This window comes from Malania oleifera, chromosome 12 (assembly GCF_029873635.1).
Source record: "Malania oleifera isolate guangnan ecotype guangnan chromosome 12, ASM2987363v1, whole genome shotgun sequence".
Lineage (NCBI taxonomy): Eukaryota > Viridiplantae > Streptophyta > Magnoliopsida > Santalales > Ximeniaceae > Malania > Malania oleifera.
Genome location: NC_080428.1, coordinates 69,530,245 through 69,553,935, shown reverse-complemented (window position 1 = coordinate 69,553,935; position 23,691 = coordinate 69,530,245). Strand labels below are relative to the sequence as shown.

The 23,691-nt window shown below is 35.8% G+C and overlaps 1 protein-coding gene across 4 annotated transcripts; it reads right to left on the bottom strand.

Moving 5' to 3' along the window:
• Window positions 1-6,724: 6,724 nt before the first annotated feature.
• LOC131144971 (uncharacterized) lies at window positions 6,725-23,169 on the bottom strand. 4 transcript variants are annotated; one of them, XM_058093971.1, is made up of 2 exons: window positions 22,420-23,169; window positions 6,725-7,043 (listed from the first exon to the last, which is right to left on the bottom strand). In XM_058093971.1, the coding sequence occupies exon 1, from the start codon at window positions 23,093-23,095 to the stop codon at window positions 22,484-22,486; it is 612 nt and encodes a 203-aa protein (XP_057949954.1). In that variant the 5' UTR covers window positions 23,096-23,169; the 3' UTR covers window positions 6,725-7,043; window positions 22,420-22,483. The 4 variants fall into 4 exon arrangements, with proteins under 4 accessions (XP_057949954.1, XP_057949952.1, XP_057949953.1 ...); XM_058093969.1 differs by lacking the exon at window positions 6,725-7,043 and adding an exon at window positions 14,030-14,401; XM_058093970.1 differs by lacking the exon at window positions 6,725-7,043 and adding an exon at window positions 14,030-14,440 and having other exon boundaries at window positions 22,420-23,124.
• Between the last annotated feature and the right edge of the window lie 522 nt (window positions 23,170-23,691).

Genomic DNA, 23,691 nt, shown 5'->3' with positions numbered 1-23,691 from the left:
AATAAAATCAGGACTTAAATTGAACTTTGAAAGGGCTTCAGCCGACTGAACATAGGGCGTTAAAAATGCCTCGGTCGACTGAACTAGTAAAAAGTTAATACTTTGACTTGCTCGGGTGACCGACCCATATTTGAACTAAATGTCCGCGGTTGACTGAACCTTAGAGCTGCCTCTTTTTACCAGCACCGGTAGGCCAAACCTCTAGTTCAAAATGATCTCGGGCGACCGAATAGCAAGAAGCAGCAACTCAAACCATGAATCGGGTGCCCGAACCTATGAAGGTTTGGGAAATCGCCTTGGCCCTACCAATCGATTCTCTCAATCACCCAAACCCAGAATCAGCTTTGTGTTTGTTTAGGAGACCGGCCCTAAGACTGGGTGACCGAACCTCTTGGGTTCACTTAAAACAACCACGGTAATTAGGTTAAAAAATTCTAATTAAACTTTTCTAAAAATTCCCTTTGAGTCCCAATGGTTATTTTTGAGGAGAAACTATATATACCATTCCATTTGCTCTAATTAGGGAGGTGATTAGCAAAATTGATTAAGAAAATTCTCTCAAATTTTTTCATACTCCCATTTCTCATACTCCATATTTTGCAAGCACATTTGTTCATACTCTCTCATTTTCTTACAAAATAAAATCATTTTCAAAAGGAAGAGAGTATCATTTTCAAATACTCCTCTATTGCAAATTTAATTGCAAGATTGAAGAGTAATCTCTGTATTGCTGTGTGTATTTCCAAACACTACTTTTAAGCTAATACTCTCAAATTTATATGCTCATTTGAAAAATCCTTTTTGAGAGTTTTCTTAGTAATTTTCCCATATTATTTTCTGATTGATTTGCATTGATTGGGAAAATCATTTTATTTTCTTCTGAGTCTTTGCATACTAATTACAAGACTTGAAAGTTAACTTTCTATATTTGATAAATCTTTTGCAAGCTTAAACCCTGAACATATATAGTGCTACATCTTTGAAAAATATTGTTGATATATTTGCTTAGGGTTGTCTAGATTCTGTGATATTATATTGTGAATACACTTTCTAGAATCAAAGACCATACTCACTCACACGTATACATATTGTTATATAGATTGTTGTGAGTTGATATATTGATTAACCTAATCTCGCTTTAGCGTTAATTCCTTATCATACGTGAGTGTATTGAGCATATTGTTGTACATCATCTGCTTAGTGTTGAAGCACATTTGTTTGTACACAAAAATTATTGATTATCTGTTGTATTCCCGACGGGTGGTCGGAAGAGGGAGACTAGCCCTGTGAATAGTCTCAAATTTGCTCAGACCCAGTTAGTAGAGCACCGAACTGGTTCAAACCCAGTTAGGAGAACTAGGTGCACCATCCTAGTAAGGTGTTGTAAACGGTGTCGCTCCACTCGCAAGTGAGCAACTTAGTGGAATCCTTTTACTTGTGAGTTTGAGGCGGGGACGTAGGCATTGTTGGCCGAATCTCGATAACATTTCTTGTGCCTGATTTTAATTAATTTTCGAAATTTAAATTTCTGCACTTGAATGTTTATGTTTTATCATTTTGAATGATTGGGAAAAAATAAACCTGCCATACTTGCTCTAATTATTTTCTCAGTTAAATTCTTGTTGGGTAATTAGTATTCGTTTAGACAAACCCTAGGTTGAGCTATATTGAATGTGAATTTAAATTGAACCTGGGAATAAATTTTAAAATACCCAATTCACCCCCCTTCTTGGGAATACACCAATTCCAATAGAGTCATATGGTAAGAACATGCCGAGTCAAGTATCCATGAGTCCGTAAGGTTATCTGACCCTGACAAAACTAAAAGAACATCACCCTTACTGTAAACTGAATCTCCTTCTTGAACCACATTCGCGGATTTGGAAGTACCCTCATGCTTTTCAGTGTTTCCTTTATTCCAATCCGGACACTCTAGTTTAACATGCCTTTTAGCACATTTATAACATCAAATATTCTTTTTCTTCTTGGATTGAGTACGAGATTTCTGACTTGATCCATATTTGGATTTTCCTTTGGCACACTCATTGTTACCTTTCACGACAAGTCCTTCTCCTTTATCACATATTTCAACATTTGATGAAAATTCAGTAATACACTTGTCACCTCTTCTAGATTAAGAGACTCTTTTCCCCATGTAAGAGTGCTAACTAAATTCTCATAAGTATGAAGGCAAGGAGTTTAGTAATATCAAAGCCTTATCATTTTTATCAAACTTAACATCAACACGCATCAAATCACTTATGATTTGATTAAATGCATTGATATGTTGATTTAAATTCAAACCTTCAACCATCTTAAACCATTACAGACGCTACTTAAAAAAAAGTTTATTAGAGAGTGATTTGGACATGTACCGACTTTCTAACTTTCGCCATATAGCTGCTAGAGAATCCTCTTCCATCACATGATAGAGAACTTTGTCTGCCAAACACAAGCATATTATAGATACGACCTTTGCTTCCAATTCTGTCCAAGTTGCCTCATCCATATTATCCGATTAAACACCATGTAGAGTTTTCACCATTCCTTGTAGCACAAGTATATCCTTAACTCTCCTCTGCCACAAATCAAAATTCTCTGTTCCATCGAATTTGATGACATCAAATCTCTCCTCTGCCACAAACCGAAATTCTCGGTTCCATCGAATTTGATGATATCAAATCTTGCAGAAGATGTACCCGACACCATGATAACAACATTCTGATACCAATTTGTTATGGAAGTCGAGTATAGGATGCACAATGGAATAATTAAACTTGCACCAAATGATAAAGCACCACAAGATACAATTCATACACAACCAGAATTCTGAAAGTAAATAAAGAGACAACACGACAATATACGTAGTTCAACAAAGCCTACATCCATAGGAGCAATCAACACAAGAATTTCACTAAGAAATATGAAAGTACACAATATACTTCACACAATGATCTCTCTATAAACAAAACATGTCTAGAAGGGCCTATAAAACAACTACTCGGAGGTTTCCCTCCAAATATCCAAACACCCCAACATTCCAATTCAAAATTCAAATTCTTTTTCACAGCCCAGATGCACTCGTTGATGAGAATATGACACTTGTCAACAAGAGATAGAAGACCACTTGTTGACGAGAACAGGACACTCGTCGACGAGTCTTTATATTTCCGACTTCTTACTCTTAGTATCTCATAAAACTTTGCAACTTTCACCCTCTCATTATCTACTCGTCGACGAGTCCCTGCTGTTGAGCACTAGTGAATCCATATATTTTTCTTCTTTCTTTGTTTATGAGCCCCAACAAGTATAAGAGCCACACATACAAATACAACAGGGAGGATCAACTCCATCTTATACAAAGTAAATGTAAATTCTTCACTTAGCATGTTTGATGTCTACACTATATTTTAAACTTCAACACCTTTACATGAAATTGTCTATTGGCGGTCAAGTTCAAATCAAGAGGACAAGTGGTAAAGTTACTTTCAACTAAAGTAACAATTTATTCAATCCCATACTTCTTATTGTAAAAAATTTCACCTAAAAGAAGACAAAATAAAATATACAAAACACAAAAATTCAAAACCTAAATGCAAAACAAATCTATCTCATCACAAATCAAGTAGGAAAAAATATTTGCTATAACTACTTACAAGATTCACTCATGTTCAATTTGTAAAATGCACCGAATAAGATTGCTATAAAATAAAAAATTTAGATAAAAAAATAATAAAATCAAGTGATGAATTCGACTATATTATGTTAAAATTCGATTCTATTCTTGGTTAGTGATTTTTACAATTAAAATCACTCAAATCATGAACCCACTTTCGTGCAGTAAAAAAAAAGGGCAAAAGAAAAAAGAGGAGGAAGAGCCAAACCAAACAAGGCATGATGATGATACGGATGGTGGAGATGGAAATGAAGCAGCCAAAATGCAAGTGGAGGCTTGGTGGAGAGGCCCAAGTTCCAAAAGAGATTGATTAGACAGGGCGAGGGGTGGGGGCTCATACACTGCCTTTGATGATACAATACAGCTACAATACAACAAACCGAGTTGTAGCAAACCATTTTGATGAATGATAATGATGATGATTGATTGATTTGTGAATCCTGCAGCGGCCCCCTCATCAATTACAGGGCGCCATGTGTCTCCGCTCCCTTCGGCTTTCTTATTTTCCTGCCAAAAATTAAAAACGTGGGCCTTTTTAGGGCTCCCATTCAGAACAAAAAGAAAATCCGAATCATTAGCTACTAAATTTCAATGACCTTATCATTCCTCTCCCCCAGCCTCCTACGCTTTATCAGACTAGGCCTGTCCCTCCCCTGCCCTCCACACAAATGGGCTTTCTCCATAGGCCCATTCCACCTCAACTCATTTTTTATTTTTAAATAAAAAAATTATTTATTTTATTTAAAATAAATAGAAAAATACCTTTCCGGCACTTAAGAGTATAAATTTAGAACCTTAAATTTGAATTTAAATGAATTTTAAAAAAAATTAATATAATTTTAAACAAAAGACACCAACCTTTCATGAGATTTAACAAAAAGACAACGACCTTCCTTAAGATTTCAAACTTTTCGGAAATCTCCCATGAGATTTCAAAAATTTTAAGACCTTCCTTGAGATTTATAAAAAAAAAAACACACAAACCTCTCATTTTATTTTACAAAAATATAATTTTTTTTGAGAGAAGATCTTTATCTTTTTTGGCAAATCTCAAGGAAGGCCTATGACATTTTTGAAATCTCAGGGGAGGTTTGTGTTATTTTTGACAAACGTCAAGAGAAGTCTTTTGAATTTTTGAAACTTTGGGAAAACTCTTTATCTTTTTGCCAAACCTCAAGAGTGAGTGTCTTCTGTCCTATAATTTTATATTATATTCTATTTAAATCCATTAGCTTTCCAAACATAGGGTAAGTGAAATTCAAAAATTTTAAACATTGCTCTCTATATTTATTTTTTAATATATTTAAATCCTTATTAGTTTACTGTAAAATAATTTAATTGGATTTTAATAGCATAACTTTTTGTTAAATAGCATAATAATGGCTAAAATTTCATTTTTAGAATCCTGGCCATAGAGTTTGCGTCTATCAGGAGATTAATAAGATTATGTAATTATTAAAAAAAATATTCCAAAAAAATTATTTGGATTGATCAAGTTTGTGCATTTTGGAAATCGGTTTGTTAAAATTATCTCATAGTAAATTAACAAAACCCTAAAAATCAAATGTCAAAACAGCTCTTTTAAGAGTAAAACCTTAAACAAGCTTTATACATTTTTGTCAAAATTTAGGAGGGCTTTATGTATTCTACCGTCTTATTTATTTATTTTACTAAGTCTAAAATTATTTTACAATTTTATTAATATGCTATGCATGACACTCAATAATTTTTCCTTTGAAAAAACTATTTTCATGATTTAAACTTATGAGTATGAAGTTTGGATGTGGGCTGCCCCTCTTTATTATTCTATCATGTTTTAATTTTATTAATCTTTTCCTACCAATGTCTTTGTGTTGTGTTATAATATTTTGCCTTTTCTTTTAAAAGCATTATCTCTAATATGATGATCTTAATTTAAATATATAAATATTGCTGGGTCATTGCCATTGATGATAAGGCAAAAAACAATTTGAAAATATTTATAACTATCTGTTTATTGAATAGTTATAAAAAAAAAAAGAGCCGAAAGTGTAATTTATTTTAATTTGTTTGGCTTCAAAAAGGATCTAAATTACACCTCTTGAATGCCTCTTTTCCCACTTTGTGGAGGGAAAAGCTTTTCTCTTTCCCCTGTATTTTATTTCCATCTTCTTCTCAATAAAGGGTCCATGCATGAACAATCCTTGTGGTCCATTTCTAGCATACGAAGATAGGATGGAAAATGAGAGCAAAAGAAAAAGAAAAAGAGAGGAAGGAGGGAATTAAATAAGAAAGTTTTTGTTTGGTAGGTAAGAAAATAAGATAAAGGGAAAAGATTGTCTGGAATATCAAAAGACCTTAAATCTAATAGCATATCAGTACTTTTCTCCCTTAATTTGGCTCCTAACTTGATTAAACACAAAATAATATTATCCATTTAGCAAGTCATATTCTATAATGATTATTTTAAAAAATATGTTATGATCAGTTGGTCATGAATTTGAGTCTAAAAAAATAATTTCTGCAAAAATGAAGTAAGAATAAAACTGCTTATACTATGACGATACTTTTCTTATTCTCGCAAAGCAAATAGTCTTATGAGTCGGAAACACTATTTTTATTTCGAGAAATATTTTGCAAACTATATGCATATATTTATATAGCTAGGAATGTGGGGAACTTCCCCTCTAACATGGTGTCACTGTTTTTGGGAAAAGGAAAGCAAGTTGTCTGGGACAACTTTATCAGATGAACTGCCTTTTCAATAGAATACAATGCAAATCCTGCTTAATTTTTTTTCCCTAAGTACATGCTAATTTTCTTGTTGTTTGTGCATTGTCTTATATATTTCAATTGAAATGGGTGATTGCAAATGATAATCCTTTCTTTTCTCTCTAAAGGGCCACTATGCATGGGGTCAGTTAAACGCTCCTGCCCATTTCTTTTTCACTAAAAATCAATTAGTCTAACTCGCAAAAAGGAGTAGAACGCAGGAAAAGCTAGGAGTATTTTGCCCTACACGAAAGTTTATTGTAGAACAATTTAATCAACAAAGCAAAACAGAGTACGTACCACTTTTCTGATTGAAACCCATTAAGCAGATCAATATGCATTTATAGTTCTTGAAAGTTAAATAGGTGGTGATATAAATAATTACAATTATATTAAAGTGGGGGGGGGGGGGGGGAGATGAAGAGTAATTCATGTAGCAGTTTTCATGTAATTACACTGTTTTATAACTCAAGATATATAAATATTTTCGAAAATGGGGAACCCTTATATTGCTGCATGAAGGCCCTGACACTTCCATGACCATTTCAAGGAGCTATATTGTACACACACATGTAGGTATGTATGTATGCATGCCTGTTATGGGCTGCATAATTTACTGCAGAAGAAACCAAAACAGCTCTTAGAAATGGTGGATTCCTTCAAAGTAGGATGAGGACATGGCATTATGCACAATATATGCACGAATACACACACACACACATGCAAAAATCTCAATAAAAAATATATATTCACTGGAGAAGTCAAAGACAGATGGATCACGGGGTCAAACTTCAAAGAAGAAAATTAAATCAATATCAGCAATGACTATCTAGGTGATCTCCCATTTATCTAAAGTATGAATAAGAGACAGAAACAGAATTGTAACTTAGCACACTATGTTAAAAGCTAAAAACATGCAACTCTTGTCCTATTGATCTTTTCTTTTGCACCTTTTCTTTTGTGTTTTATCGTTTGTGAAGGTTACCCTGATCCAATGTAAAAATAAATAAATAAATTAGGGATTTAAAGGACCCACGTGTGGGGAAAAAGAAAAGAAATGTACATATGGAGCTTATGTTCTTGTGAATTTTTTAATACTCATTTTTAGCTTTATCTGAATGTTGGGGTTCACGGCTTGGGATTCTTGCATCCGGGTGGGTCACCACCCCCTCAATCCTTTGATAGTAGGGCTGCCTTTTTAATGGGGTACTGGTACTGGTACTGGATCTTCACTTCACTTAACTTGCTTTCTCTTCCTCTCTTTTCTGCAGAGCATGCTCAGGTGCAAAAGAGAGGATTTGGGAATCCTATGCCTCCCTTGTATTCCCATCACTTGACCCTTTTGCTGCCTACCCTTTTGTGATTTTGATTCCCACTTTATTTACCACCACATATCTTTCATGTTCTTATTTTCAAAATTGAGAACTCTGTGCTAAAAGATTTTGATGTTCAACATCATTTATTTATTTTATATGTATTAGGGGGGAAGGGCCTGGGATTGGGGGATTAGAGTGGAATTATTAACACAAACATAGAAAATCAGGACATCCCATAAAGATGCTCTAGACAAAATGATGCAAATAAGGTAATATTATGACCCTATCATATAATAATTTTAGGTTTTGATGTTGTTCTTATTGGTATACTGTTCGATAATGCTAGGTTTCCTGTGGGGGAGCCAATTCCCTTCCCAAATGGACAGAACTTCATTATACTTCTTTAAGGGCAGATTTTTTCGCGAGGCATGTGACTGAGTACACACATGTGCACACTTGACAGGTATTGGTAATTTTTACATTCATTGATTGCCATAGCATATCAGGAGAGGTATAGCGATACATGCACTGGTTGATTTGAAGGGGAATGCATATTAAGTTAAACATGGCTTAGTTTGACCTCCTATTTGAACATAAGATGAGGTCCACAGTTACATCCTTACTCTTAAGTCCTGAAAAAGGGAGAGAGAGAGAGAGAGAGAGAGAGAGAGAGAGAGAGAGGAAGGAAAGGAGGGAAGCAGAGAGGAGCTTATAGAAAAGAAGCTGAAAACTTAGGGGAAAAAGGGAAAGGATGAGAATGAAACTGCACATTCTGTTGGCTCCATATCTTTAGCATATTTCAATAAAGATGGACATTGCAGCAGAGGAGGTTGCCTAACTGGGCCGACCTCCTCTGCAGCCTCAGCCATGACGAGACACCACACCACCCCACCTCCTCATCCATGCATTCCCTACTACTCCAGCTACTTATTCTCCTACCAAGCCTTTTCCCCCAACCCAAAGAAATAATATTTAAAAAGAAGAATTAAAAAATAAAATTATACTGATGGATGGAGGTATGAATGGTCAAAAGTCCAGTATTGAACCAGTTTTCAAGTACCCCAGGTTCAGCTCCTTTTGAGACTCAAGGGGTTGGTCCATTTTTCTCCTTTTCCTTTAATTTGTTTTCCTTCTGCCAGAGAGCAGGAGGAGAGAATGACCATTCCAAACATTAAGCAAAGCAAACATGCATGGGGGGCTAAATGAAAGTGTCAGAGTACATTCTATATATATATTTTATAAAAAGGCAGTCCGGGGATGGCAACCTTCATATATGTTATTCCATAGGGCCTCAGCCATCTTTGACTGGTATGATGGAGATATCTTATTCCATTATGCACATGCAATGTGCATGGACACAGCAATTATTCTTGTGATAAGAACACTACTATATATAAATAAGAATAATATTTCTATTACTTTATGTCGAGTTTAGAAATAGAAATAGGTTCACAAAAGGATTACAAGCGATAGTACTACAGATATGAGATCCAAAAACTTTATGATGAGATCCAAAAACTTTATGTACAAAATGTTGGGGCCACGTTAATCTGGAAACCTTATACTTAAGAAGAGATACTTGTGCTTTAATTGCCATGGAGATGATATGTGCTCCCTTGATCTGATTGCGAGACAGGATAACGACAGTCGAACAATTTTTTTTCTTTTCTAACTTGAATTTGAGGAGCAAATACAAATACAAGGCCTCAAGTAAATTTACTACTTCAAAGATCTTTAGGCCAGCCAACTACATCCTTGGAAACAACATGAATATTTGGGTGTGGGATTGACCATGAAGCAGAGACACTAATATAGGTGTCTAACACAGTATGTCTCCAACAAGTCGACAAGTTGGAGACTATGTAGCATCATATTATATATTATTATGTAAATGACATGTTTTATATCCAAATAAAAACTATTTAAAAAAAAAAAAAAAAGAATATTTAAACAATATTAAATTTGCAACAAATCTTCACAAATTGTAATTAAAAAAGCTATGTTCCTTGACTATTAGGAGTTTGTATCCATAATCCAAATGACAAATCAACAACGAACCATAAAGCCCATTCCTTTGACTATAAAAGACAATGAATTATCCACATCATTGCATAGCATTCTTAAAGTGCAAGAACAAGGAACAAATAAATGGACATATTCACTTAACTTCAAACAAAATACTATTTTTAAAATGTTAAAATCTCAAATTTTAATAATATTACACCCTACAGCCAATTTTTTTTTTTCTTTTAATAATACCATGTTGCATCTTGTGACTCTTGCAAGTGTTGAACACTTCAAATTTACTGTCTCCCACGTGTACATAAAGTAAACAGAGAAAAGAAATAAAACATAATTTTTTTGGCACGTATGATAGTGTCCAAAACATTTACGATGTGCCAAACACTAATACCTTCCTCTTTTGGTCACCAAAAAAGATGTACATTTAATGGGGAGAATCGCTCTCAATTGAACTTGCATTGTCCTTTTGCTTGGATGCTTTGTAATAATTTGCTTGGTACTTATGGTGAGGTCAATTCCTCATGGTTGGAGGATTTATTATTTTTAGTGGTTTTGGGAAGTAGGAGTGGGGGGAGGAGAGGAATGCCTTGTGGCAGCGCACGGGTCTTTCCATCATTTGATGTATTTGGCTGGAGGGGAATGGTGGAGTTTTTAAGGGTATTGTCATGGCTCATAACTTGGTCTAGGGTAGATTGATCTTACATGCTTTGCATCGGTGCTTTGCTAATGGTTTGTTTAGGAATGTTTCTCTCTTGCAGCTTCATTGGATCGCTTAGGTAGAGCTGTCGCGTACTTTTTGCTCACTTTCTTTTGTTGTTCTCCTCCTGGCACCAGAGGAAACCTTGTCCTCCTTGTGATGTACTTTGCCTTCTACCTTTAATACAATTATTTGTTTATCACAAATTAGCAGGACAAAACATAGCAATTAAGCAGATAAGGGCACGGTTTTAACGTTTTCATATACAATAGTTACTCCATCCTTATTTGTCTTTAACTGTGAATTAACACATACTAAGGAATTCGTTTTACTAGGGCACCCTCCCCCCAACCCCACCCAAAACATTTAAAAAAAAGGCCGTTTCCATTGATATAAATATGTAATGATATAAAATTGAATTGAAGGGCAATGGCTGGACAGGGCTACACCATTCTAATGACAACAGATGAAAAGGTTATGGGGGAGTAGTAGTGCGGGTACAGGCAAGCATGCTTGCTGAACCAGAGCTCAACTGATGGATCATGAAGCAGCTGGGGTTAACTCTAGCAAGGATGACATCGAAGATGTTCTAGCTGCATGATTGCTCACTTTTTACAGCAACTTTAATTATAATAATGTTTTGGCTAAGCAGCACGAGCAGGCACAGTGTGGTTTTTGATTTTTGCCCATTGCAGTTCTTAACTGAAGTCCATGCCTGTCAAGTTTTTATGATTACATTCTGAGCCCTTCCTCCCCTCCACCGCCAACAATGGGGCCGCATGCATGTCACATTTTAATGATAGATGCAAGTTGATAGAGAGAGAGAGAGAGGGAGAGAGAGTTGATAGAATTGAACCACCTATTTGCTGGGTATTTGATGTAGACAAACCATAAATGTAAGATTGGGCTCCTTGGGCCTTGTAATTATACCAAGGATTAACTGAGACCCAACTCAGGCTGGAGAGGTTTGGATTGGATCAATCTTACATGCCCACAAGGTCAAGGTAAGCTTCACTATTCTTAGGAATAGAATAACTTAAAAAAGAGAGAGTTAGTATCATTAAGCAAGTGGCAATAATTTTTTCAATCAATTCATCACATGGGGTAGAGGACGGACTATTCAAAAATTTCACATGAGAATATGCATTCCAATCATATGAGGAATGATTCATCCTCAAATTTTTTTTACCATGAAAATGTATATTCTTATTTTATTCCATGTTGGATAAAATAACACAAATTTTTGATCTTTTGTAAAGTATTATATTCCTCAGTCTCAGCCATGGGATGCTAAGATCCAAAATTCAAATGCTCCACCACTTAAAAACACCCTTCCTTTGTCCTTTAGACAGTGCCAACCAAAGGTCTTCTCCTTTCAAGATTAAACTCCAAAAAGCTGAGTTACAAACATTTATGTGTGATGGAGATTGACATTTGCATAGTTCCTAACATGAAAGCTCTAAAACTAAATGAGGGTGGACATAAGGACACAATTCAAATTGTTGAGAATGATAGAAAAAGACCTTTGTTTTGAAAATAAGAAGGGGAAAAAAATGTAATAGCCAGCCCTTTAATGCATATGGGCCAAATTGTGGTGCTGGAATAGTCTGTTTTAGCGTTTTAGGGGCAGATTTGAGGTTTGATTTTACAATTTTTTTTTTTTGAGTGCAAAATAGTCACTACATATCCAAGAGAATTGCCAGTCCAGTTTCAACTTTCTTAGAGGCAAGAGGAAAATTATTATTTTTTACCCAGAAGAAAGGGGTAAATTCAGATCTTATATAAGGTAAGTGGGATTTTCAAAACCCTGTTTCCTTAGTGGTGGGGGACCTCCATATCAGCCAATGCATTAAGCACACCAATTCATTACCTTCATACAGCAGACCAGGCCTTTTCCTTCTTCATGCGGTCATTTAAAAGTAGGGTTCAAAAAATAAAAGAGACATTAAGGAGCAAGAAACTCATATTAAATCAGCTCAGGCAAATTTCTCTCTATATTACACGTCCCTTCGCAAAATCCCCTGGTTCACCAACTAATGAGAACAGTCAAGGGAGATCCTCATTTTGTGATCTGGGAATCCACAGCTTTCCAATCAGGAATGCAGACTTGCTTAAAAAATAGTGGAGGTTTTACAGAGAGTACGGTGCCTTTTGGATATCTTTGTGCATCATACCCTGTTAAAAGAGATGTGAACTTCACTGATGAAGTAAACTTGGGGGTAAAAGGATCAGAAGTGTGGAGTGATACGGTAAAACGTGGCAGTCCAGAATCTCCAGACAGCATTCTTTCAGATATTCAGAAAGATGGGATTGCTTGTATTGTTGGAGACAGGGCAGTGATATCCTTTAGCGTAAGACTTTGGGGCAAAAAAGTCAATTGTTTCCTAGGTTTTGTTCATTTTCCACTCGAAAAGGGAGGCTTCTATTTCAAATTTGATAGCTAGGAGAATAGAACTGGCAGTGGAATCTTAGTTTCAGGAAGCCTCTAATCAATTGGGAAATTAGAAAGAACTCTGAAAGGGAAATTGATCAAGAAGAAAGTTTGCCAGAATAACGCATAAGGATGAAAAAGATAGTATGATAAATGGGAATACTAATTTCAAGAATGCATGCATTTCAAATCACACATCCTATTTTACTCAAATATAAGTTTTTATGGGACTGTTTGATAAGGCTATTTATTCTTTTTTTTTTTTTCGGTTTGTTTCGTTTTCAAAATTTTGGAATAGAAAACATGATTGGTAATCCCACTTGTTTTCAAAATAATCTTGAAATAAAAAGCATGTTTTATAATTGTGGACACCAATCATATGTCAAAATTTCACCAAGAAATTATAGACAGAGGCAATGGTACATCATTCTTATATTACATGATAATTACAAAGCACGCCATACATCATAGTCCACAATACAAATACCGGCAAAAAACATACTACTCATAATTACTTGAGAACAAAGGAATAATATGAAGGCAAAGAACAGGCACAAAAGGCTACAACCACTTGCAGAACATGTGAACCATGCATCTAAAATTCAGCAATTTTAATGCATGCATTTAAGGGTGGATTTAATAATATGAACAATGCAGTTTTTGGCATATTGTAGGTGGTTTCTCTTATTTGTTTTCAAAGTATCACCTGCTTCATAGTCCTTTTCACATGGGGAAAAAAATGCAACAAGCGGTCAGGTAATTGTTGTTTTCAACAAGATGAATCTTGCCATGGCCTAAGGGGATGGAAGGATCAAGGGATAACATTTATATATGGAAGTATGCAAGTGGCCATCATCTCAAAGAACCTTTTATCAACTAACTATAAAGAAACAGAGACAAACTCTTTGGTATTGAGAAAGAACTGTAAGGGGTCAAAAGGCAAGAATCATCTGAAAGTGATCCCCAGATTAACAGATGTAGTCAAGGCAGATAATATTCTCACCACATTTACCAGAACGTATATATTCTCATAGTCATCAGCTATTTTGATTTATTCATGTTTCGCTACATGGCAATTCATAGAAGCTCCTTGGGAGTGTTGACTAGAAAATTTAATTTTGTTCTACAAGTCAAAATTCACAAAATGGAATACTTTTACTTGCACAAGTTAATAAACATTTCCGCCAATAGGCATTAGTTCCAACATGAGAGACACAACCATCTGACTCCATGCTGTTGTTTTAAACCTTGCTGTCATCTCTTAATTTACAAAATAATCTTAGGCAAGGCATGTAAACTAATTTTCTGAAGTTCAGTCATTTTCCAGTCAACAAGAACATTTTCAAATTCTTTCACCTTTCAAATCAAGTCTCTGATCCATGGTCACCATAGGTTTCTCTTAACATACTAAGCTACTATCATCCAGAAGTCAAAGCATTGATAAGGGTACGCCCCTGCAGTAAATTCAACTTGTAAAGCCCCAGGCCATCAATGCATTGTCCTCCATACTACAACAGATCATGGTAGTAGGGTAAATTACCATACAACTGCAAAAAAAAAAAAAGAAAAAAGAATTCCCTTCCGGTAGAATAACCTATTTAGAAAATGAAAGAAAGAATTTATTGACATAATTTTTCTTTCCCACTGAAAGCTTAACAGTGCCAACAGATAACCTCTAGCATTAAAAAAGAATATCCATTTTCCTTTAAAATTAAATTCCTAAATCCTAAATTCTAAGCAACACCAATCATTGTAAGTTCATGGGATTAACCACAGGCCAATCAGTTCAACCGCTAGCACATCATTGATTTCACGCTTAAATTTGATGTATAATTTACTTAATATTTATATAAAGTATAATAGATAAGAAGTTTTTTAACCTGCCTTTATCAATAAAATGCAAATATAAACATACATTCTTTGTTCATTTTGAATGAAAATAATTTTATCATAAAAATTAGCTGGGCGAAAACTATAGGTAAACCAATAAAACCAATCCAATTTTTTTAAAACAATTTTTACAAGCCTAATAAGAATTTTATCAGTTTTTATACAAGCCTAATAAATATTTGATCAATTTTATTAAATCCAATTTTAGATGTTAAACTGGAGGTTGATCGTTCCTGTTGATCCAATCCAATTTTTTAAAACACTGACAAATAAGCTAGCAGAGAAAATTGCAGGCCTTCATTCAATTTTGCATTACAAATATTATTATTAGTCTTTTTATCATAGCTTTAGCAGTTAATTATGTCTCATCGCCCTGACACACATTTTCTCTCTCTAAAATCTTGCTTTTATTTATCTCTTTGCAATATTTCGGTGTTCTGCTTTCTCTCTCTTTATCACTCAATCTGGTTCTTATTTCTCTCTTTGCAATCTTTATCCGATTTTTTAAAACACTGACAAATAACCTAGCAGACAAACTTGCGCTCAATTTTACGTCAGAAATATTATTATTAGTCTTCTTATCATAGCTTTAGCAGTCAATTATATGTCTTTCGCCTTCACACACATTCCCCCTCTCTAAAATCTTGCTCTTATTTCTCTCTTTGCAATCTTTCGGTGTGCTTTTTCTCTCTTTATCACTCAATCTTTCTGCAAAAAATATATACAGACCGATCAAACCAATCTATTTTTTTTTTTTTTCTTTTACCAACTTTAACAAGTCTAATAAGGCTTTGACCAGTTTTTATCAAATCCAGTTTTGGATGTTATACTGGAGGTCTGTCTCATTCCTGTTGATCCAATCTGATTTTTTGAACACTGACAGATAAGCTAGCACTAGCAGAGAAAATGTACAGGGCTTCTTTCAATTTCACATCAGAAATATTATTATTAGTTTTTTTATCATGGATTTAGCAGTTAATTATCGGTCTCATTGCCCTCACACAAATTGCCTCTGTCTAAAGTATTCCTCTCATTTTTCTCTTTGCAATCATTCTGCATTCTACTCTTTTCTCTCCTAATCTCTGGTTCAAATTCCAAAAATTTCTTTTTGCAAGTTCTCATCCCTAAAGAAATTTTATTATAACACAAAGGTAGCTATCAAGTAGGAGTAGGGACATAGGGTCCAAACTCTCAAGTTTCAGCTCATTTACTTGGGGAGCATTTGAATTAAGCATCAAATGTTGAATATTAAATGTAGGGGTGTTTCATAAAACTAAGTACTAAGAGCATAGCACTAAATTTAAATTTAATTCTATGAATGAGTTTTGAATTTTAATTTGAACCAATCACTAAATCTAAATATTGGATTAGTTCAAATCTAATATCTGAAATTGTGTTAGTTTTCAATTTTAACCCAACTAGGCTAGTGAAATAGACATGTCCGTGAAAATGTGAATTCCCTACATCGGGATGGACTTCAGGCCTTTCTTCTAAGCGTATAGAGTAGAACTGTTTGGCAAATTAACATGTAAAAATAATATTTTCTTTTCATATACTTATTTAATAATTATAAATAAAAAATAATATATTTCTAGTTAGACAGAAAAAAAAAATCATATTATTAGAATGTTGACAATATTGCAAGTAATGGATTGTTATTGATAGATGTTATGTTGCCATTACTCCTGGATGTATAAATATACAAGCTAGTGCACAATGTCGCTGAAAGAGATGGTTGGAGAGGGTGTTATGTTGACAGTACATATATAAATTTATCAAGTAATGGATCATCATTGACAGATGTTATGATGCCAATACTCCTACATATATAAATTTATATATTTAGTTTTCTTAATTCAATAAGCTACAAAGTACAAATAGTTAAGAAGCAATACACTGCAAAGGAATTGTTGAAGAAAGAGAATGATGAAGCTAACCCCCCAGAAAGGGGAAGCTAGTGTGCGTTGTTCTCGAAGGAGAAGGCTGGAGAGGGTGCTGGGCAGCAGCTATAGCCCCTCTCTTGCCTAGAGTGCATTGTGGAAGGGAGATAAGGTCATTTGGGTGTTGGCCTTTTTGTCACTTCAATCTTTTCATAAGGAGTAAAAATGAAAAAGAGACTAATGAATTTACCTAATTATCAAATCAGACATGGAAATATGTCCAATTAGTGAGACTAATTTTAGAGAAATTAAAAGATGCTAAATGATCCGAGGTCCAACCCATGTTGAATAAATTAATAGCAGCAAATTTGTTTTATTTTCTGCCTAATTTGTAAAAGTTGTTTAGCATGATGTTAGTGGTGCCTATTTTTTGTACTTGTAACCATTTGTTTTTAGCCTATATAATGACCATTTCCTTATCAATGAAGTAGTAGAGTTTTCAGTCCAACTTTGTTTCCCTTTGTTTTTAAATTTATCGTTTTCTTTTTCCATTTTACATCAGTGGTATCAGAGTCAAGTTAGAGTTCCACAATAGCTTCTAAAACTTTTGTGCAGCCAGCCATTCCACGCTTTGATGGTCACTATGACCATTGGAGCATGCTCATGGAAAATTTTTTGAGGTCCAAAGAATATTGGACAGTTGTTGTTTTTGGAGTAGCAGAACCAGCAGCAGGTGTTGTGCTGATAGATGCACAAAAGGTGGAGCTTGCAGGGCAAAAGTTGAAGGATCTCAAAGCAAAGAATTATCTCTTCCAGCCAATTGATCGTTCCATCTTGGAAACCATTCTTTGTAAAGAAACTTCCAAACAGATCTGGGACTCTATGAAGAAGAAGTATGAGGGGACACCAAAGGCAAAGAAGGCACAACTGCAAGCACTTCGAGGCGATTTCGAAACTTTACACATGAAGTCTGGAGAATCGGTGACAAATTACTTCTCCAAGATGATGGCAATCACAAATAAGATGAAAATCCATGGCGACCAAATGATAGATGCCACTATCAGTGAGAAGATTCTTCGTTCGATTACAACAAAATTCAACTATGTTGTTTGTTTGATTGAGGAATCTAAAGACACTGACAGCATGTTCATTGATGAGTTGCAGAGTTCTTTGTTGGTTCATGAGCAGAAAATGAATCGGCAAGACAAGGAGGAGCAAGCGTTACAAGCCTCGGCATCAAAAGGAGGAGGTCATGGACGAGGAAGAGGTAGAGGCAGAGGTGGCAATGATGGTAGACACTCAAATTAGAAATCTGAAGATTCTGATTCTCAAGTGAGAGAAAAAGACCATGAGGACAACAACAATGATTCAACGCCTTCCAAGTCAAAGTCAGCAGACAAATCAAGAGTTGAATGCTACAAGTGTCACAAGTTTGGCCACTACAAGTCAGAGCGTCGTACTAATCTAAGGAAAGATGGTGGAAAGCAGTCCAATTTTGCTCAGAAGGAAGAAGAAGTGTCTTTGTTGATGGCTTGTCACGTGAAGGAGGAAACCCACAAGAAATTCTTGTGGTACTTAGACATTGGTTGCAGCAACCATATGAATGGAGAGAAGTCTGTATTTTCTGAATTGGATGAAACTTTTCGTGATGTTGTCAAGTTCAGTGATGGCTCTTCAGTCTCTGTTATGGGAAAGGGGAAGGTAGCGATTCAAACCAACAAAAATTCTATTCAAACTATTTCAAATGTTCTCTTTGTTCCAGATTTGAGAACAAACTTACTTAGTGTTGGTCAACTACAAGAAAAGGGATGTGAAATCTCTATAAAAAATGGAGTCTGCAGAATTGAAGATGAGAAGTTGGGCTTGATAGCTCAAGTCAACATGACAGTCAACCGAATGTTTCCATTGGATCTCCATGACACCGCTCGGCGCTCACTCATGTCTTTCTGCAAGATTGGAGAGAAGGAATGGCTATGGCATTTTCGCTATGGGCATCTTAGCTTTGGTGGGTTGAAGACTTTACAACAGAAGAATATGGTGATAGGTCTTCCTCAAATTACAGCTCCTTTTGAAGTTTGTGAAGAATGCGTTGTTAGCAAACAACACCATAATCAATTCCCACAAGGGAAATCATGGAGGGCGAAGGCCGCACTGGAGTTTGTTCATTTCGACATTTGCAGGCCAATAACTCCATGCTCTAATGGAGGTAAAAGATATATACTTACTTTCATTGATGATTTTAGTCGTAAAAGCTAGGTTTATTTTTTGCAAGAGAAGTATGAAGCCTTTCTAGCCTTTAAAAGCTATAAAGTGCTAGTTGAGAAAGAAGTTGGCAGTCCCATAAAAATTCTTCGCACAGATCGTGGTAGAGAATATAACTCACATGAATTTGCAAGTTTCTGTGAGACTCATGGAATCAAGAGGCAGCTTACAGAAGCTTATATGCCCCAACAAAATGGCGTTTGTAAAAGGAAGAATCGTACTATTCTAAATATGGTGCGAATTCTTTTAATAAGGGAGCTTCTAGCCTGAAGCAATTAACTGGAGCATTCATATATTGAATAGAAGTCACACACTTGTTGTTCAAAATAAGACACCAGAGGAAGCATGGAGCGAACGGAAACTAGCTGTTGATCACTTTAGAATTTTTGGGTATGTTGCATATGTCCATATTCCAGATCAGAAGAGGAAGAAGCTGGATGACAAGGGAGAAAATGGTATTTTTCTTGATGTTAGTGATCAGTCAATAGCTTATAAGCTTTACAATCCTAACACTAAGAAAATACTTATTAGTCGAGACGGTGTTTTTGATGAAGATCAAATATGGGAATGGAGCAAAAATGTAGTTGGAGATCCAATTCCAACTAGTTTTGATGGAGAAGATGGTGATGAAGCAAACCAGCCGCAGCAATACCTTGCTCCAGCAACTGATGCATTTGAGAATCCTCAAAATGAAACTCTTGCAACCTCTGAAGTCACTCCAACAACACTAGAAGCAGCAGCTGAATCACATTCTCATCGTGTTCAAAGGTGGCCAACATGGATGTCAGATTATGAGGTAACCAGAATTGATCAATCTGAAGACCAAATCACTCATTTTGCTCTATTTCAGATTGTGATCCTACAGTGTTTGAAAGTGCTATCAAACAATCAAAATGGCAGAAGGCTATGGATGCTTAAATTGCAGCCATCGAAAAGAATGACACTTGGGAGTTATCTGATCTTCCAAAATGGCACAAAACAATTGGCATGAAGTGGGTTTACAAGACAAAGCTGAAGGAGAATGGTGAAGTAGACAAGTACAAGGCACGCTTGTTGGCCAAGGGCTATAAGCAAGAGTGTAGTGTTGATTATAAAGAAGTCTTTACTCCAATTGCAAGGCATGACACAATCAGATTGGTGATTGCATTAACAGCTCAAAACTCATGGCCTATCTTTCAGCTGGACGTGAAGTCGGCGTTCCTCCATGGAGATTTGAAGGAACTGGTATTTATGGATCAACTTCTTGGTTATGTGAAATCTGGAAATGAGCATAAAGTGTATAAACTAAAGAAGGCTCTATATGGATTAAAACAAGCCCCAAAGATTGGTATAATCGCATAGAAACTTATTTTTTTACGGATGGATTTCAAAAATGTCCTTATGAACATACACTTTTCATAAAAGTTGAGGATGGAAGGAAAATGCTCATTGTTTGCTTATATGTAGATGATCTAATCTATACTGGAAGTAATACAACCCATGTTTGGAAGCTTTATGAAATCCATGATGGCTGAATTTGAAAGGTCTGATCTTGGCTTGATGCATTACTTTCTTGACATAGAAGTGTTGCAATCTTATACCATTCTTATTTCTCAAAAGAAATATGTGGGAGAAATCTTGGACAGGTTTCAGATGAAGGACTGTAATCCTGTGAATACACCATCTGAGTTTGGTTTGAAGCTAAACAAAGATGATGGAGGAAAGAAGGTTAACAGTACTCTTTACAAGCAAATTGTGGGAAGCTTAATGTCTTTGACTGCAACAAGGCCTGATATAATGCATGCTGTAAGTGTCCAACATGGAGTGTCCAACAGAGATTCATCTTTTGGCTACAAAAAGAATTCTTAGGTACTTGCAAGGTACTAAGAGTTTGGGCTGTTCTTCAAAAAGGGAGAAAAGTTAGATTTGTTTGGCTTTACAAATAGTGATTATGCAGAAGATTCTGATGATCGTAAAAGCACATCTGAGTATGTTTTCATGTTAGAAACAAGAGTTGTTTTATGGTCATCAAAGAAGCAGCCAATCGTCACAATGTCAACCACTGAAACTGAATTTGTTACAACAATAGCTTGTGCTTGTCAAGCTATTTGGCTAAAGAAGATTCTTGAAGAGTTGCAGTTCAAAGAAGATGGACCTACCCTCATTTACCGTGACAACAGTTCAGCAATAAAGCTCTCAAAGAATTATGTTCGACATGGTCGAAGCAAGCATATAGATGTGAAGTATCTTTTCTTGAGAGATCTAACAAATGATGGAGTTATTAATCTGGTTTACTGCAGAAGTGAAGACCAGATTGCTGATATTCTAACAAAGCCTCTCAAATTTCTAGCATTTCAGAAGCTCAGGGAGTTACTTGGTGTTTGCAGTTCAAAAGACTTTATCTGAGGGATGACACTTTAAAATTTAAGTCTTATTAAACTGATGTTATGTATGGAACATCAGTTTAAGGGAAGGTTTGTTGAATAAATTAATAGCAGCAAATGTGTTTTATTTTCTGCCTAATTTGTAGGAGTTAGTTAGCATGATGTTAGTGATGCCTAGAAGTTATTTAGCATGATGTTAGTGGTGCCTAAGAGTTGTTTAACATGATGTTAGTGGTGCCTAAAAGTTGTTTAGCATGATGTTAGTGGTAGCATGATGTTAGTGGTGTCTAAGAGTTGTTTAACATGATGTTAGTGGTAGCATGATGTTAGTGGTGCCTATTTTTGTACTTGTAACCATTTGTTTTTATTCTATATAATGACCATTTCCTTATCAATGAAGTAGTAGAGTTTTCAGTCCAATTTTGTTTTCCGTTGTTTTTAAATATATCGTTTTCTTCTTCCATTTTACATCAACCCATCCACTTTTTTAGTAAACTTATTCAAACATAGATACACTGCCTTTATTCACTAGCCATTCAGAACAACAGTTCTGATCTGTAAACTGAATTTCGAATATAACTAGAACAATCTCTGAGTCTGCTGGGTATTGAATTATTTTAGTTGTTTGGTAACTAACTAGTGAATATGAGCGTAAGATAGGGTTTGGCAGATAAGGGAAAGCGTGTCATAGTACTGTGCAATTTACACTTTTGACAGAGCCTCTAAATGGACATTTTACAAAATTAACAATGGAAAGAAGTCTATTCAGTTAGGTGATTCAGCACTAATTAAGAAGTTAACCAAACAAGCGATTCACTGAATTTTAGAGCATTAAAAGCCCATCTTCTGTTCAGAGCAATTAACTGCAAACAATGGTGCCTAAGATAAACATTTGCCAAAATCCACATCTCCCAAACACACCATACATTCGCACAACTAATTCTAAAGAATGTGAGCCCGTAGGTTCTAAAAATTCATTTAAGAAGAGAAGGAAAGAAAATGCCATCGTACATTATAGTACACAAATCATTCTGATAGAATCGGTTTGAATAAATTTCCCTCCAATTATCTTTACAATAAAAAATATATTCAAATTTTCTCCTATATTAGCCCAAAAAAGATCATACATACCTCTAGAAAAGATACAGATGCTGTGCACCGCTAATACCACCAGTCATCGAATCCAAAGAGATCCTCAAAACCCTTTTGGCTTAGTTTCCTTCAAAACCGTTGATTCCTCAGCCATGGATAGGCAATACTGAGCAATCTCTCTAAATTTAGGGACGCTCCTAAGATCAACCTTCGTGCCATCTTTCAAAGTAATAACAATGTCACCCCATTCACCCACAAAACGAGGCACCACTTTTACATCCTTGATCACTTTGTAGGAGAAATCGCTCCGGTCTTGTCCCGTCCAACCGGAAATAACAGTAACCCTCAAATTGGTGAACCTATACCGGAGAAAGAAAGCCCTTGAAACCGCGGCTAGAGTAAGCGGCAGCCACAGAAGAGTGAAACCCAGAAGCAAGTTAATGGCGAGGTCGCCGTAATGGGCTCCGCCGTCGAAGAACAACATTTCTTCCGTGGGCTTGGAGGTGGCGGCGGCGGCGGCCGTGGCGGCGGAGCTGGTGGTGGGTTCGTTGGTTGGAGAGGAGACGTGGAGTTTGTTGATGGACCTGCTAAATTGAGAAGTGGGTTTTGAGAGGGACCTCAGGAAGAAGAGCTTGGAGGAGGAATTCGAGGAGAATTGCAGAGTTTGTCGGTGGGTTACAGAGGAAGGTGAGAGGATGGAGGTCGTAGCGGCCATGGTTTATCCCTCAAAGCTGAGAACAGGAGAATGAGGAGAGAGTAGCTTTTGCCTTAAAAGCTTCCGCTGAACTTGGGAATTGAGATTGGACCGGTTTGCGGATAGGACTGGGGAGAGGAGGAGCAGCGAGTCGGGACTGGGACCGGACCGGAGTCTTCCTGCGTTCATGCCAATGATCGACCGGCCCAAGTCCAGCGCAAATCTAATCTAGAACGGTCCAGGGCTGGGCGAAAATTGAGCCAAGTATGGGCTTTGGTCTAATTAGACTAATTGGATCATGGACTGACCTTCATCACTCTAAGCCCAATGGACCTCATTTGGGTTCAAGGAAGTTGCACAACCTAAAGTCAAATACAGTTTCTGTTGATTAATCAAAATCAATAATAATAATAATAATAATAATAATAATAATAGTTAATTAAAGTTCTTAATGGTGTGTTTGTTTTGCATGTGAAGATTTTGTAGGATTGAAACACTCCTTAGCCTATCCAATTCCATATTTTGATTGTTCAAAAGATAATCTATAAAAAGCTTAGTCTAACCAAATTTAGACAACAAAATTAATGTGCCTTTTTTTTTTTTTTTTTTTCAAGATT